The sequence below is a fragment of the Palaemon carinicauda genome, chromosome 33 (assembly GCF_036898095.1).
Source record: "Palaemon carinicauda isolate YSFRI2023 chromosome 33, ASM3689809v2, whole genome shotgun sequence".
Lineage (NCBI taxonomy): Eukaryota > Metazoa > Arthropoda > Malacostraca > Decapoda > Palaemonidae > Palaemon > Palaemon carinicauda.
Window position 1 is genome coordinate 62,608,536 of NC_090757.1, and position 17,656 is coordinate 62,626,191.

Here is a 17,656-nt window from a genome sequence, read left to right on the forward strand (position 1 = left end):
TGTTGACACGTGGTTGTCTGAGTAGATCCTGTCATGGAGAGAGTTCTCTTGGAGGCTCCGTCAAGAGTTGCAGAAGGTCCAGGAACCATTCCGCAAGACACCATAGCTAAGCTATGAGGGTCATTGAGAGGTTGACCGATGTTCTGGCCTTGTTGAGTATTCTTCTCATCAGATGTCGATGTTGTCCTGCCATTGTTGGAATGTATCTTGCCAGACAGCCTTAGGGTCTTGGACTGGGGAGTAGTACAGCGGGAGCCTGAAATCTAGGGCCGTTATAAAGAGATCCAGTCGGAAAACCCCACAAAGTCAGGACTTCATTGGCTAAGCTACTAGATGATCCAAAGACCATTCAGTACTCACTATATTAGATGCTCTGCTCAGATTGTCGGCGAGCACATTCCTTTTACCTGAAATGAAGCGGGCTGATAGTGGTACATAGTGGACCTAGGCCTATCTCAATATCTCTATTGCTAGATGAAATAGAGGCTACGAAAAAGTACGTCCTTGCTTGTTGATGTAAGCCACTACTGGGGTGTTGTCACTCATCACCACCAATGAGTGGCCTGCCAGGAACTGATGGAACTGTTGAAGGGCCAAAAAAAAGGCCTTCATCTCTGAGAGATTTATGTGGAGGTACTTTTAGGACTCTGACCAAAGGCCTGAGGTCATGTGGTGCAGTACATGAGACCCCCACTATTAGGTTAACGTAAAATTATTTCTTTGTTTTATTTAAATCAGCCTTGTTTTTCTTTTTAAGTTAAAGTATTTTTGTTGTTTGTTTACTATGGTGTTAATGTTAGTTAAGTGGCTCTCCGATTGTTGGATAGTGTTTTTTGCGCCTCCTCCTCCTCCTTTGTGTATTAGTGGACTATCGTTTTAACGATTGTTATTCTTTTTACTGTGAGTGTTGATGAACGCTGGGAAGGTGATGAGTGGACATGGTCGACCGGTGAATGGAGTTCGGGTCTTGACAAGCTCTCACCAACACTAATTCCCGTCTCAGCATTCTTTGTGATTTGAAGGACGACCTTGGCTATTACCTTCCCACTTCCGTTGAAGTGTTTAGCTGCTTCCCGACACTGGAGTTTTGCATTTGCTTGCCGTGTCCTTCTAGTCCAGCTGTTACATACGGGAGTGAGAGCAAACTGGCTCGTGAGGAGTTACGTAGGGAGGCTGACGCCAGGTAAGACGAATTATCGTTCCACTTGTATAGAGAAATGTATTGCTCTTCAGTGCCTGGCGTACAGTTTTACCCTTCCGTTAGCAGTTTAATGGATTAAGCACGGCTCAGAGTTTAACATATCTTCTGGTACTTCACTTGAGGTGAAGTTGTTTATTTTACCAAATTTTGTTTATTTATAGATGTGTATATTGGAGTTTCATGGGTATATGTTGCGTGTTAATGTCTAGTAATCAGAGTTCCACATTTAGATTTGTATTGTAGGTCGGAGTATTAAGGTTTTCATTGTTTTCCTCTCTTACTTCCTTCTACCTTATTATTATTAGGTTATTGATTATTTTGGCTAGCCGTATTTGGATCCACCCTGTTATTTTTAAGTGTTTTCTCTCTTGTAATTTTCTCATGTTTAGGGCTTAGTGTAGTAGCTTTAGGTTATTTTCTTGTGAGTTCCCGAGAACCATTATTTGTTTTCTTGAATATTCTGTATAATTAAGTGTATTTAATCTCACAAGGTTGATTCAAGTTATTGTTCTACTTTATAATAAATATTGTTAAGTTTTCTTGGGTCTCTGTTTCCGTCTTTCCTTATCACTGACGTACTTTTACCGACTGCAATCCATGAGAATTTAAATATCTTAAAAGAACCTGCATTACAACCTGGTAGGTTGTAACACCCACCCTTCTTTGGATGCGTCTGAAAACAGCATCAAGTCCGGGGTGAAGACAAGAAGATCTATGCTCCTCCGCAGATTCTCGTCTGCCACCCACCATTCGAGGTCCATCTGGTCCTCTGGTCCCACGGGGATCAGAATGTTTGACGAATCGAAAGCCTGATTCCAATTGGACTTCAGTCGCCACTGGAGGGCTCAAATCCTGAGGCGGCCTTTGGGAACTAGATAGGCCAAGGAGGATAGGTGTCCAAGAAATAGCCACTTCTGGGCTGGGAGTTTTCGTCTGAGGAAAGATCTTGCGACCTTTCTCAGCCTCATTATCCTGTCCTCTGATGGGAAGGTTTTGTGGAGGTTGATGTCTAAAATCATCCCCCAGTATACCAGTCTTTGAGTGGGAAGAAGGGTGGACTTCTCGAGGTTTACCATGATCCCCAGAAGTTTGTCTCAGTGCTGAAGAAGGGTTGACTCACCATCTGCTTGGATCAGTCAGTCGTCCAGATTACGGAAGAAATGGATGCCAATCCTCTGAACCCAGGATGACACTGCCTTCTGGTGAAGACTTGGGGTGCTGTGGAAAGACTGAAGCACAGTGCCCTGAACTGGTATTTCCTGTCGTCTAAGCTGAATCTTAGATATTTCCTTGAAGATGGATGGACTGGAATCTGGAAGTATGCGTCCTTTAGGTCCAGTATACACATTAAGTCCTGTGCTCTTACCGCTTGTTTGACTGATGTTTAGCAGACGAATGATGAAAACGATGAACAGAGTCATCGAGATGAGCAGGTAATTTAGGCACAGGAGATTGACGAGCACGTAGTGAATAAGTGGTATGAAGTTGGATAACCAGAAAAGTGAGCAGGAGACAGACGAGCAGGAGGTCGGCGAGACGAAAGCTGACGAGCAGCTAGATCACAGTCAAGCGATGGGATCTTTCCTTCAGAAGGACGAAAATCCTCCGAAGGGGATTGTGAGCGATTCTCAGGCGGGGAGTCCTGAACCGAAGTTCGAGGATTAACAGCAACATCGACAGGAGAAGGTTCGAAGGCAGGTGAAGGTTGGGAACCAGGAGGGTGAGCACGACGGGGTCTACTACGGCCACGATGATGCCCCATGGGGGCCAGAGGATCAGCAAGCTGACCATCAGCGGCAGTCCTCCGAAGAGAAGTCTCTATGAGTGAACTCCCTTAGGATGAGAAACAATTGCAGGAGATACATGCCTAGGACTTTGGTTTCCCCCCCCCCAGGATGTTCAGCAAAGGGGAGATGCAGTCTTCGGCAATGGTGGAAGAGGCAGAAGAGGCAGGAACGTCGGCAGGCAGGGCAGCAGACAAGTCCTCCGACACAACAACGTTAACGAGAGCCAAAGGATTCACCTCCAACATTGATGAATGCTGTAAACTAGAACCCTGGTGCAGCAGCTGCAGCAGGGCCTTCTTGGAGGGCGGACCCAGTAACCCCAAGGACGGCTAAACCCGAAACAGAGGAGAAAGTGACATGAAGCCCCCGGGGGGAGTGGGGCCACTTTGCTAGGGGAAGCAACACTCTCTCTCGAAGACCGAGGTTGTCCAGGAGTTAAGCTACTGCTCAATGGTCGCCCTGAGGCTGAGTGAATAGGAACTTTGGAGCAAGGACGGGAATCGGAAGAAAAAGCCTACCCCCTGCTAACTAGCAGGATGGGTAGTTAACCCTCACTAAATTTTAATGGCTTGTCCTTTCAGCTTCACCGAAAGTAATACCCCTAATAAATACCGTAGGTTTGCATTCCAGTTATGGAACTAATATGGATTTGGAGTAGTTTTGAATAACACAAATAAGGTATCCAGTAACTTGTCTCAACTGGTCTTCAGTAATGGACAACTTGGATAAGAGAGAGCCTATTGGGTACTTCGTTAAGGTATGGGGCTTCAGCATTTGACAAAAAATCTTCAGTCTCCCATGAGAAGTATATTGAAGTATTTTCCTTTTATATATAAAATATGCAGTGAGAAAACAAATTTAAGTTATATATAACTAGGGTATATTCATTCACTATACATATATAGTGTTTGTCTTCAGTTTAATTACAATGAGATAAAAGTTCTGACAGCTCATATGAAAACACAACAGTATACATTCAAAGATGCAATTTCTTTCATCACTAAAAAAACTTAATGACATTTACACAATTGTACAACATATCTCTAAATGCTGCAAACAGAATACCTATGAAATCACATCACAATTAAGATTCTGAGATATCATATAATATATTCAGTCTAAATGCAGTAGAGTTACTACAATATCTTGATAGGGAATGATTCACATCTAGAAATAACCTGAGAGAGAGAGAGAGAGAGAGAGAGAGAGAGAGAGAGAGAGAGAGAGAGAGAGAGAGAGTGTGTGTGTGTGTGTGTGTGTGTGTGTGTGTGTGTGTGTGTGTGTAGTTACTACAATATCTTGATAGGGAATTATTCACATCTGGAAATAACCTGAGAGAGAGAGAGAGAGAGAGAGAGAGAGAGAGAGAGAGAGAGAGAGAGAGAGAGAGAGAGAGAGAGAGAGAGAGACAACTACTCATAACATGTTCAAAAGTAAAATATTTGATTGAGGTTAAAACAATAACTAAGAAATTTTCATGCAATAAATAATTCAAATATGCTACATTTATATTACACTACAACAATTTCAAATAATCATATTAAAGACCTCACATTCTTTGAAATATTAAAAAAACTAACTTCCATACTTCAGTATCACCTGACTAGATTCAATCCATGGAATGTAAATGTTACCTTTAGTGGCCCATCTCCCACAAAAAGTCTTAGAGTACTGTACTGTATACATTATTTTGGGCATATTCATCTAGACATATATCTATATTATGACTTCTGTCCACAATATTACTTAATAAATACACGTATAAATAAATCATTTCTAAAATTGAACCTTAAATCTTAAGCTTTCATGCTTTCAACATGCTATGCATAAATGTACTATAGGCGACAGACAAAACAAACTTTTAAGTATATCCAGGATTACTAACACAATTGTCTTTTTCATTGAAAAAAAAAGCTCTTGAATTACTGTTTTTTTTTTTCCAAAGTTGGCACATTTCATAAACCAAGTAGGTTCTCAGTAATTGATGACAAAGAACATAAAATACAGTACAGCTAAATGTTAATTCATATAAAGATACTAAAATACCATACTAACCTAAAGGAAAAAAAATCCATGTTTGACACCATAATTCAACTCTTGCAACAATAGTCAACATGTGTTAGTTCCTAACAATTTGACAAGAAATTTTTAGATTATACTCACTGTAATTACCTGGTTTCAACAACAATTTAACCTAACTTTAAGTTGTGTTTGCAATCTAATACCCGTTAAAAGAGAAAAACTGGACAACTATGATTAAACTTTGAATATGGATTTACCTCTTTTGCTTGAATTTTCAATAGACCCTTAGTCACTAAAATCACTTAAAAATCTGCAATATAAAATAATGTAAACAAAATGATCAATGATTTTAGTATTACCTTTCAATAGTAATTATCTTTAAGAAACAAAATGATGACCTATCCTATTGTGTAAGAACCAATATACTGTGTACTAAATAAGTTCTATTAATATGGTTTCTAAATATTTTAATGTCCAAAGCATCACTTAACCATGCTGGTTCCAATTTCTGACTCCTACATGTCCACATGAAAGAAAAATACTTATTAAACAGTGGTGTGAGAGAGAGTATGAGTTGCACAATTATTTTCCTTGATTATTCTGCAATGAAAAAAGAAAAAAGTATATTATGCAGGGAAGATTTCAAATAGGCCATTGCACATTACAATTGTAAATTATATGAAAAATAGTATGGCCTAGACTAAACTTACATGAACTTACATCGGAAAGTGATCCTTACTGTATAAAAAGTAGAAAAGTACTAGTAAATATACATCTATAATTAGGCATAAGAGGAGATGATGATGATGATGACTATTCTTATTAATCACTTTATCTATGTATTTCTCATTTAGCTAAAACTTGACAAAATAATTTCAAGCTTAGACAGCATTCATAAACCTATGTTAGTCCAGAAAAAACAGCCAACATCCACAATTTGTGCTAGGATTTTCTTCTGGCTATCATAAATTTCAAACGAAATTATGGTGCAGTAAACTGTTTTCAGTGAATAAAATTTTTTTTTTTCAAGCTTTGACATGGCATACCTAATATCTTAATATTCCATGAACATCTATTATTGACAATTTGTAACAGCCTACATTTTCCTGCAGCTTTTCCCCATAAGTTATTGTTTTCACTTGAGTGTTTTCAACTAATTATAGTATTAGTAATAATGTATATTTCCTTACTATGAGTATGGTATTATTAAGTTAATGCAACTTATCAATTTATCACTATTAGACATTATAATTCAGGTAGATAACCCAATAAAAATGATCTCCAATGATTTTTTTTCTTAATATCTGTAGTTATTTTTTTAACTGGTTTGATTCCAAAACTTGAAATTTTCTTTTGGTTGAAGATTGGAAATTTATATTAAATATGCTTAACTGTTAGTACTGACCTGCACCCTGCATACAGGACATATATTCTGACACTCATCAAAACATCCATGGGTCAAATGAGTATTACTAAGTTGCCTACAAAGAATGCTAAAATCCAATGACAGATTTCTTTAAAAAATATCGAGAGAAAACTAGCAATACAAAGTATGTTTACCCTACCATAGTCTCCATCCATAAAATTCCACATCAGGTTTGAGAAAATATTTACACACTAAAAACAGTTTTAGTTATGCCTACATTAATAAAAAAAAATGAAAACAGGAAAGGTAGATTAAAGATTAAAATTTATTGTTAGGATGAGACAAATGCAGTATATTTCCTTCTTCCTGATAGGTAAAAGGCCATTCTTGACTCCTGAAGCATCTAGATAATTGAGACTTATTGTGCGTATATAATTACAGTACGTGTGTGTCATTTGAAAGAAAAAAGGTAGCATCTCCATCTGATATCAAAAGGGTTACTTATACCATCTCTAAAAATAGTAAATGAACTTCATTTAAAGCTGAATATTATTGTGCTTGATTCCGTTGGAATAACCATGAGGCATTTACAACTGAGTATTTCGTTAAATATAAATATTCATGCAATTTCTAAAAACTTCTCCCTATATGAAGGTACAGTGTTGTAATATACTGTCCTGCTTTTCATGGAAAGACCACAACACTATGGACACTTTTCAGTGCCCTTTAAGAACCAGCTGCCTTTCTTCTCCCACTTACTTTTCACTCACCTTCCTTGATCCCTTCCTCTCAATTTAACTCATTAGCTTTGTTAATCTACTTTATAATGATGATCTATCTATCTAACAACTGTTGCTCTTTTCCATAAAATTCAAAGGGAGATATTTTTCTATCACTCCGTGGAAAAATTGAATAGAAAATACTGTTGCAAGAGTTGGTTACTTTCCCAGACTATTTGTCACTCGCAGATCAAATGGTTTCCTTTTCTAGTCCATTTATCAGGCTGAGAAAACATGGGAATTCATATCAGAATAGTTCACTTAAAAATAAAATAATTCTTTACAGAAAATTCTGGAAAAATCTATCCCTACGTAAACATACTATTCTACGTCAATACGAATGGAAAAAATTCGTGCTCTGACTTCACTCACATACAAAAATAATTTCATCTCTCCTAAATATATACCATACTTTATACATCTCAACAAAGCAAAAGGCGTGCAGCATCCATTTCTTATGTATAATATAATATAAAACCATTCCTATACACTAAATATATGTCCAACAAACCATCCCCTTGACCAGTTTATTCATCAAATTTAAAGTAATCATAAAATTATCAAAATCAAACAATGCAACTCCTTCAGAGGCCACTACCAATCTAACCAATGAACTAATACTAAAATTAAGTACCAATAGAATCCAAGCTACATTTCATTATAAAAACTAAAGAAATTTTGCTGGCAATACAGAAATTGGCAGTGGCATGCATGAAGGTTGGCAACAGTTATACAACACAGCAAGCTTCCACAAAATCTAACTGCAACTGTTCACTTTACTAGCTACTGTATACAACTGCTTTTGAATGAAATTGAATTGTTTTCCCATTTAAGTAACCTTCGAAAATGAAAAGGATAAGCTTCTATGCTTATCAGTACAGTATGGTACTGCATATTACCAAGAAAACAAAAGAAATAAATAATAAATCCAGTATCCATACCTGGAATTTGAAGTTCTGAAAGCCTAAAGTGTCCACCATAAACATCAGTTTCTACAAACAACTTAATTATAACAAATAGGAAAAAAAAATATATTATACATACCATGGTAGCATATTTCACTGAGTGGTTACTTCATGTAATTTGATTATTAGCACTTTGAAAGAGAAATATTAGTTTCATCAAAGTAAAAGAACACGGGGAATCATGAAATTCTCACATAAGTACTAAAACACATTTTCAGATGAAGAAAGAGAATTTAACTAAAAGGACACTTGTCAAAAAAAAAAAACTGCCATGATAATTAACTTCAGTATAAGAATGACCATTAATGCTTCCTCTTCCAAAATTTTGGGTTGAAATACTATCTTCTGAAGACCAAATATCCTTTTACTGCTTCATATGCAAAGCCTTTTTTGCCTCTCCTTTTTTTTTTATGCAGTTCCTTCTACATCAGCTTGTTGATTACTTTCGCGTTCAATATTTCCTTCACCTGCCATTTCTGTTAAGAGAAAAGTAATAAGCATATAATCTTTTCTGAAACAAATTTTACAGCACAAAATGACAATTTGTCGTAAATTGTATTTTTCCTAGCTATATAAACCTGTGATCATTTAATATAGGAATTCGCTTCAGTGCAGCTGAAACAGCCAAAGAGAAAGAAAACCAGGCAGTTGTGCTGATTGGTTGGCTGGTGGTATGGAACGGAGCTTAGCTCCGCCCCCCCACCCCCACCAAGAGAAAGAGAACCAGGCAGTTGTGCTGATTGGTTGGCTGGCGGTATGGGACGGAGCTTAGCTCCGCCACCCCCCACCACCAGCCCACTTTCCTCATTCAAACACTTTAGGCTCAATGTGGAACATGAGAGGGGTGGTAGAGGAGGGCATTTATATTAAACAATTACAGGTTTGTATAGCTAGGAAAAGAACAATTTAGGACAAATTGTCATTTGTTCCGACGTGATATACAAACCTCGTAATCATTTAATATAGGAAGACTCACTGGTTGGTGTGAGGTCTGCCTTTGCTGCTTGTGAACAGCTAACTGCCTGAATATAGACTTGGTTTCGAATGAGAGCAGAGAACTAAATCCACCTACCCCTGTCCCTCGGCCCAACATGATGATGGTGGGGACTGAGAGACTGGGAGCCGGATCGCGCAATGGGTAAGAGCATCTCGCGACCTGAGAGTGTGAATGTAAGAGAAACCTGACCCTCGGGTCGCAGTGGCTGGATGGACCTCCATTACCAAAAGGCAAAGGGTTTATACATCCACCATCTTCCCTGCCTAGCAGGAGATGGGGGGAGAATACCAGTATTATTATCATTATTATTAGTAGTATTATTAAAGGCTAAGCTACAACCCTAGTTGGAAATGCAGGATACTATAAGCCCAGGGGCTCCAACAGGGAAAATAGCCCAGTGAGGAAAGGGTACAAGGAAAAATAAAATATTTTAAGAATAGTAACAATATTAAAATAAATATTTCCTATCTAAACTATAAAAACGTTAACAAAACAAGAGGAAGAAAAACTAGATAGAACAGTGAGCCCGAGTGTACCCTCAAGCAAGAGAACTCTAACCCAAGACAGTGGAAGACCATGGTACAGAGGCTATGGCACTACCCAAGACTAGAGAACAATGGTTTGATTTTGGAGTGTCCTTCTCCTAGAAGAGGTGCTTACCATAGCTAAAGAGTCTCTTCTACCCTAACCAAGAGCAAAGTAGCCACTGAACAATTACATTGCAGTAGTTAACCCCTTGAGTGAAGAAGAATTGTTTGGTAATCTCAGTGTTGTCAGGTGTATGAGGAGAGAGGAGAATCTGTAAAGAATAGGCCAGACTATTCGGTGTCTGTGTAGGCAAAGGGAAAGAACCGTAACCAGAGAAAAGGATCCAATGTAGTACTGTCTGGCCAGTCAAAGGACCCCATAACTCTCTAGCGGTAGTATCTCAACGGGTGGCTGGTGCCCTGGCCAACCTACTACCTCTAAACAAACTCTAGCAATCTTACCTGGGAAGACTTGTCTTGATGTATGGGACTCCAAGGGAGAAGACAGAGAGAAAGGCGGAGCACATGCATACTGCTTTCACACTGCCAAACATACCATAAAAATCAAGACAAGAGACTTCCCTGTCCCGGAGGAACTGGAGAGGTCAGACAATAGCTTGAGCCGCTACCACAGGGCCAAGAACAAAGGTGTCCAAGGACTTGTGTGTAAACTCCCTCAAGTAAAAGGCCGTAAAGGTGGTCTGGCATTTCCAAACGCCAGCCTTCAGCATTTGGCCCACTGCAAGATTTCTCTTGAAAGTGAGTGTGGGGGGCAATGCCCCTGATCTCGTGAGCTTTAATCCTCGCTGGTGCTTGGACTCTTGAGGATGTCTCATACGCCTTGCGGATGGTTTCACGGATTCAGAAGGATATCATGTTCCTCGAGACCTCCCTCTTGGCTCTGCCCGTGCTAACGAAGTCGTCGACATACAGGTCTTAGATGGCGAGTTTGCTTAAGATAGCGCTGGAGACACCTGATGGGACAGAGAAGCCTCTCACCTGAACCGCCACTCGCCGCATCCGGTAAGGAAGGAATAGTGAAGGCTTTGAACCTGGGATTGTGGATCACTGGGTTCTGAGTCTTGGCCACGAACTCTGGCACAAAACTCAAGGAGATTTCTTTCCAGCCCTCTGCGTGAGTGACATTACAAGAGACGCCGTGTAACTCCCGACTTTCTTCGCCGATGCTAAGGATAGCATAAAAAGTCTTCAGGGTCAAATACCTGTCTGAGGCACGGCTCAGGGGTTCATACGGAGCACAAGTAACAGACCTGAGAACTAGAGAGACATCCAACTGGGGAACTCGAAGTTCCCTCGAGGGACACGACTGTTTGAAGCTCTTAATGAGCATAGAAATCTCGAGGGTGTTGGGAGTTAACTATGCCCTTCACACGGAACACCATTGCAAGGGCAGACCTGTACCCTATAATGGCAGAAACTGAAAGGAGCTTATCTCTGAAAAGAAAGACTAGGAAGTCTGCAATCTGAGTCAGAGAGGCTCCGACTGGAGAGATACCCCTTCCACTACACCAATCACAGAAGACCGACTGCTGCAAGGGACGTGAGAGTGTGCCTCCTTACTTGTTGATGAACGCGACCACGGACGTGGTGTCGCTCATCAGCACTACCGAGTGCTCTCTCAAATGGGCCTGGAAATGAATGAGTGCTATCGAGAATGCCATCTTTTCCAGCACGTTGCTGTGCAGGTGTTTCTCCTCTTCTGACCACACACCTGACACGACTAGGTCGTCCAGGTGTGCACCCCAATCTTCCGTGGACACGTCTGTGAACAGACGGAACTGAGGTGGAGGAGGGTTTATGAGAAACCCTCTCATGAGGTTCTCCTCGTTTAGCCGCCAAAGGAGATCCTCCCTTACCTCGCCTTCCAAGAGAACCGGAAAAGAGGGAGAATCGGTGGCTGCCGACCACTGCTCCTTCAGACACCACTGAAGGGATCGGAGATGGATCCGCCCGAAAGGAACAAGCTTCTCCTGCGAGGAGAGGTGACCTAGAAGAGCTTGCCACTGGAGGGCTGGAAGTTGTTCCTGTGACAGGAATGGCTGCGCAACCTCTCTGAGTCTGCTGATCCGTTCTTTCGAGGGAAGAACACGAGCTGATGCTGATTCGATCAGCATTCCCAGATACTTCGCCTGATTGGGAATGAGGTTCGACTTCTCGTAGTTCACCACAATCCCCAGATCGCAACAAACTGCCAGAAGCGAGTCTCGGTCCTGAATCAACAGCTCCTGCGAGGGAGCGAGAATCAGCCAGTCGTCAAGGTACATCAATAGGCGGATGCCCCTCGAGTGGGCCCAAGCTGCTACCATCGTGAACACTCGCGTGAACACTTGGGGAGCTGTGCATAGTCCGAAGCGCAGGACTTTGAACTGGTACACTGGCCCTGGAAGGTGAATCGGTGGTACTTTCGAGATGACTGATGAACTGGTACTTGAAAGTACGCATCCTTCAAGTCTATCGAAAGCATGAAGTCGTACTGCCTGATGGCTAACAGCACAGCGCGAACTGTCAGCATCTTGAATGGAGTTTGCTGAACAAAATTGTTCAATGGCAAAAGGTCAATGATCGGTCTCCAACCTCCTGTCGCCTTCTCGACAAGAAAGAGACAACAGTAGAACCCTGGTGACTGATCGTGCACAACTTCTAGTGCATCCTTCTCCAACATTTCCTGGACTTCCGCCTCTAAGGCCAGAGCCTTCGGAGATGTTGGAGCGTACGTGTGAAACGCTAGTGGAGTGGAGAATAGGGGGGGGGGATGAAGCATGAATGGAAGCTTGTACCTTTCGCGAAGGGTCAACACTACCAATTCCTCAGCCCCGAGGTGCTACCACATCGCCCAATGGCGCGATAGGCATCGCCCTACCTTCGGCAGCATGGGAAGGGGAAAGCCAAGCCCAGCGTTTCCCATTCCCTCGCTTTCCCCTGTTCTTTCCATGACATGGACGAGCTCCCGAGGGAGGTTGAAAGGTCTGTTTGGGAGCAGAACCCTTCTGAACAGGAGCAGGTCTCGGCTGCACAGGGGCAGCAGGAGCACGACCAGCAGTACCCTTGCTACTTCCCGTGGGCTTGGCCTGACTCGGCCTGGCCGCGGACGGTTTCGCGGGACCAGGTCCCTTGAAACTCGCAGCCTGCGCCTCGTGGATAATGGAGTCCTTCCAGTTGAAGCGTCATTTATACCGCGCGGCCCACACTTCCTCTGGTGGAAAGAGAGAAGTTACAACTCTAATAGGAGCATTCCTGAGTGCCAGGGCCTCTCCTGAACCAATGTCTCGCCAAACGAGCGGCTACTGCCTCGCGCTTTTTGAGGATCAGATTGGCATACTGGGTAGCAAGCTGGTTCAAGAGAATGGCAACAGCTTTCCCACCAGACAAAGCTAGGTTCCTGTACTGCTCCATGTATTCAGGGGCAGCGAGCTTGATGTCCCACGCGAACACTGTGGCCGTACCAGGTTGAGCACGATGCAGCCTGGAAAGCAGCTACAGAGATGGACTCCATAGTTGAAATCTCAGAGGCCGAGAAGGAGACACTCTGAGATTTCAAACTCTCGATCGAGGAACCCCCAGCAAGCGCTCCGACCACGGGGTCGGGAGGGAGAGGAAAAGGCACAGAAGACTCTGTGACGTAGTACCTCTTCTGTCGCTGGAGTGGTTGAGGGAGAAGCTTGTTCGAACCTTAGCTCCTAATGGAGTCATCAGGTCCTGCGATCTGGTCACTCACTCGGTCCAATGCTCGAGCAGCCTGTCTCGACCAGGGTAGTGTGATGGGCCGTGATCTACCTTTCTCGAGCTCCCCCATAGGATCTCCAAAGCTGTACACTTATCCTCAAGACGCTACCGCAGGAGGAGCCCAGAGGCCATTAATCTCACACATGAGGTTAATGACCTCTAGGAACAGCGACTCCACCTCGGGATCTTCCGTCTCCATGACAGATGGAGGTTGTGGAGGGGGCTGATCCCTCAGTCCCGCTACATACGGAGGTGTAGGGGAAACGACATGCTGCACGGATGATGACATCCCCCATGAATATGCTCGCTCTGGTCCTAAGACCGAACCTGGCATGTATTTAGGAGTCGAGGAAGAACCCTGGCAGTGTTTATCCCCGACGGAATGCGTCTCTCGCATTGCGTCAGTAGGTGATGCGTAGGTGAGCGTCGTGTAGGCACACGCATAGCTAGGATACCTCAAGCTGCAGAGGGAGAAGGAGGTAAATGATAAGGACGTTTCTCTAGTTGTCGTTCGGGAGATTGTTGTTCATGCGTGATTTTTCTAGGAGAAGGAGCAGTAAGAGATCGTCGAGTCAGAGAGCATCACGTGGATAGTGAGCGTGAGCCCCTACGTCGTCCTCGTGAAGAGGATCGTTTTGATCGTGATCATGAACGTTTGTCTAATGATCGTGAGCGCCCTGCTCGTGATTGTGAGTGTCTTGCTCGTGATCATGAATGTTTTCCAAGTAATCGTGAGCGATTTCATCATGATTGTAAGGGTCAAGATCGTGAACGTAAGCGTCTAGCTCGTGATCTTGAGTTCTTAGCTCGTGAATACGAACGCCTTCTTGTTGAAGAATGTCGAGATAGTAGTGACCTGCCATCTCTGGATTTTAAGCTTTTAGCTTGTGAATGTGAGTGTTTAGCTCGTGAATGAGAACGCTTTTCTGATGAAGAGCGTTGAGATTGTGATGACCAGCAATCTCTATGATGATCATTCGGATCGTCGCAAACTACTACCTGAAGGTGATCTTCTAGAAGGACGGGGAGATGACTGGTCTCATCCTGGCGATCAGCGAGCAGATGAAGCGCTGGCCACAGGTTGATCATCTTTCCCAATTTCTGCAGCAGGCAAGTGTTGAACACACAGGGTGGAACATTGCCTATGAGAAGAAACAAGAGGCTACCGGTTAGGTGACGACGTAGTCTGAGGATGGCTAGAAGATGCGTCGTCAGCAAGAAGCCACCTGATGGGCAAACGAGAGCACTGACCTCATACACGCGTGGAGGGGTCAGGGGAGGGCTAGAGATGGATCTCACAAACATTAATGGCATCAACTGCCGAAGCAATTGGCGAAGGGTCTCTCTGCGCGCCACACTGTAGTACCTGAATAAGAGCTTCCTTAGAATGGGGTGCAGATGCTCCAAGGGATGACCACACCTGCAGCACATCTGAAAGGGAGAAAGGCTCCCCAGCGGCTGGAGGTAAAGGTGCTTCTCTAGGGGAAGCAACAACCCACCCAAATACCCAGAGGTTGCCATGAAGTTAACTGGTCTGCACTCTTAATCGATTGTCCTCTGGAGGAAGGCAAGCGAGGAGCAGCTTTGGAGAGAGATCTACGTGTGCGGGAAGAGGTACAAGGTGTTTTTGTCCCTGAGGAGGACCCTCGGGGAGAGAATTCTCTCTTCAACTTCTTCCTGCAATACCCAAATTTCTCCCAGTGAGAGGCTGAGCACTTCCTAACACTCTTCACAGGGCAAACCCTGCTCGCAGCGACGCCACCTGCAGGTCAGGCACAGAGAATAAGGGTAGGTCTCAACCGACGTCATGAAGGTGCTGCATGAGCACCCTTCACGACCAGGAAAGATCCGCCTGGGAAGCGTCGAAGAAAGGACAGTCATACCTGAAATTGAAAAAGGAATTTGCATTACGCGGTAGTCAGTATGGCCAAGCCTTGAGGAGAGCGCGGATACATCTGGTCTCTACAAGCCAAAAGAAAAATAGTAACGTAGTTCACTGATGAGTGACTAGATATAGGTGGCTGGGTACACACCTGCCAACCCCTATCTACCTATTAGAGTGGTTAGGTAGGGTTGCCACTTCGCATTAAAAGTCTAATGGCTAAACTTCCAGCTCGCCAAAAAATAATCCCTATAAATAAAGTAAGGTTTGTTAGTGAAGGAACAAATGTATTTTGCCTAATGATACATACCTTGAGCTCTTTATTAGGAAATATGCTTTTGGCAAAGCTGGAAGACTATCCATAAGACTTTTAGCAAGGTATAACAACCTCACCGCTAGTTACCAGGGGGGGGTAGGGAGTACTACCAGCTACCCCACTCACACACAAACACCTGTGTTGTCTGTCTCATCACTTTTGATAGCAGGCAGGACTTGCAAGGGGATAGGTGATGGCGAGACAAATTTGCATAAAGAGCTCAAGGTTTGTATCGTTAGGAAAAACACAGATTACTTTAAATTTGTCATTTTTTCTGACAATAATAAGAGCCATTCCCCTCTTTATTAGGAAAGACTCACATTAAGGTGGGTGGAACTCCTAACCAGCTGGCTGGTTTTGGGCTTGGGGTTTCCTCCGTACTACGCACACATAAAGAGGTATAACCCTGACACCTTGTTAAAACCTCGTGCGATAGCACGCTTTAGTGACCTGAGCAATTCGTGTGATTGTGTGATACAATCAATGTAACTTGTCTAGGTAAAAATTCTCCAAAGTTGTAAGATTCTTTGAACAAACAATAGACGTTACCCAAATCCCGCATTGCAAAGTGAATATTATTATTATTATTATTATTATTATTATTATTATTATTATTACTTGCTAAGCTACAACCCTAGTTGGAAAAGCAGGATGCTATAAGCCCAGGGGCCTCAACACGGAAAATACCTCAGTGAGGAAAGGAAACTAGGAAAAATCAAATATTTAAAGAAAAGTAACAACAATTAAATAAATATTTCAATTTCAATAAAAACTATAAAAAACTTTAACAAAACAAGCGAAAGAGAAATTAGATAGAACAGTGTGCCTGAGTGAACCCTCAAGCAAGAGAACTCTAATCCAAGACAGTGGTAGACCATGGTACAGAGGCTATAGCACTACCCATGACTAGAGAACAATGATTTGATTTTGGAGTGTCCTTCTCCTAGAAGAGGTGCTTACCATAGCTAAAGAGTCTCTTCTACCCTTACCAAGAGGAAAGTAGCCACTGAACAATTACAGTGGTTAACCCCTTGGGGGGAAGTAGAATTGTTTGGTAATCTCAGTGTTGTCAGGTGTATGTGGACAGAGGAGAATCTATAAAAAATATGCCAGACTATTCGGTAATGTGTAGGCAAAGGGAAAGTGAACCGTAACCAGAGAGAAGGATCCAATGTAGTACTGTCTGGCCGGTCAAAGGACCCCATAACTCTCTGGCGGTAGTATTTCAACGGGTGGCTGGTGCCCTGGCTAACCTATTACCTATAAACGTAACAAGCATAAATTTCTGTACTAGATTACACAAGGGAAATGGTTATTACCTGCAGACAGCGGAGGCCAACTTACAGAGTACCGTAGGTGCTGTTTCCCACAAGAGAAAATGATGAAAGAAAGGAGCCAGTCATTCTTATCATTCATCACAGACTTATTCCCGGGTAACCTCTGCCCTCCACCATCTGCTACTTGTCCACCAAGGAGCTTAAGGTGTTTAAACCATTTGTTGTGCAGCCATCACAGGTCAGATGGAGAACATCTCCATGATTCTGTGGGTTACATCTTTGCAGGTAATGGGTGGTGAAGACCGTATGATGCCTCCACACATCCACTAGAGCCGCTGTGTTACAGAGAAGTTTTCCTTGATTGCCAGGAACGTACTAATGCCCCTAGTGTCTTGAGCTCTAGGTTTCCGGGTCTGAGGAGGAAAATCAGTATTTAAGGCAGGGTCTAAGACCTTACAAATCCCCGTTGAGATCGAAATCTTTGCGATTCTTCTTTTAACCTTTCTCGTGCTGACAGAAAATCCTGTTCACTCGGGTACAAGCTCCTTTAGTTTGTTTGATCTGGGTCATCGGTTAAGTTCCGGTGATTCTCAATCCAAAAGGGTCCGAATCTATACAGTAGACCCCCGCCATACGACATTAATCCGTTCTGGAGTTGGTATCGTATGGTGAAAATGTCATATGGCGCGCAATAGAATAGCTAATGTGTGCAAAACCCCAGGTAAAAACATTGAAAATTAGTATGTAACAAAATAGTACAGTAAGCACTGTACTACAGTATACTTATATATAA

The 17,656-nt window shown here is 42.7% G+C and overlaps 1 protein-coding gene across 4 annotated transcripts in view; it reads right to left on the bottom strand.

Moving 5' to 3' along the window:
- Positions 1 to 3,890: 3,890 nt before the first annotated feature.
- Positions 3,891 to 17,656, bottom strand: part of LOC137625967 (late secretory pathway protein AVL9 homolog) — a 463,937-nt gene continuing 450,171 nt past the window's right edge. For all 4 annotated transcript variants that reach the window (XM_068357038.1, XM_068357039.1, XM_068357037.1 and 1 more), the window contains one exon: positions 3,891 to 8,596. In XM_068357038.1, the coding sequence (XP_068213139.1) occupies positions 8,529 to 8,596 (68 nt within the window). In that variant the 3' untranslated portion in view covers positions 3,891 to 8,528. The remainder of the gene's footprint in view (positions 8,597 to 17,656) is intronic.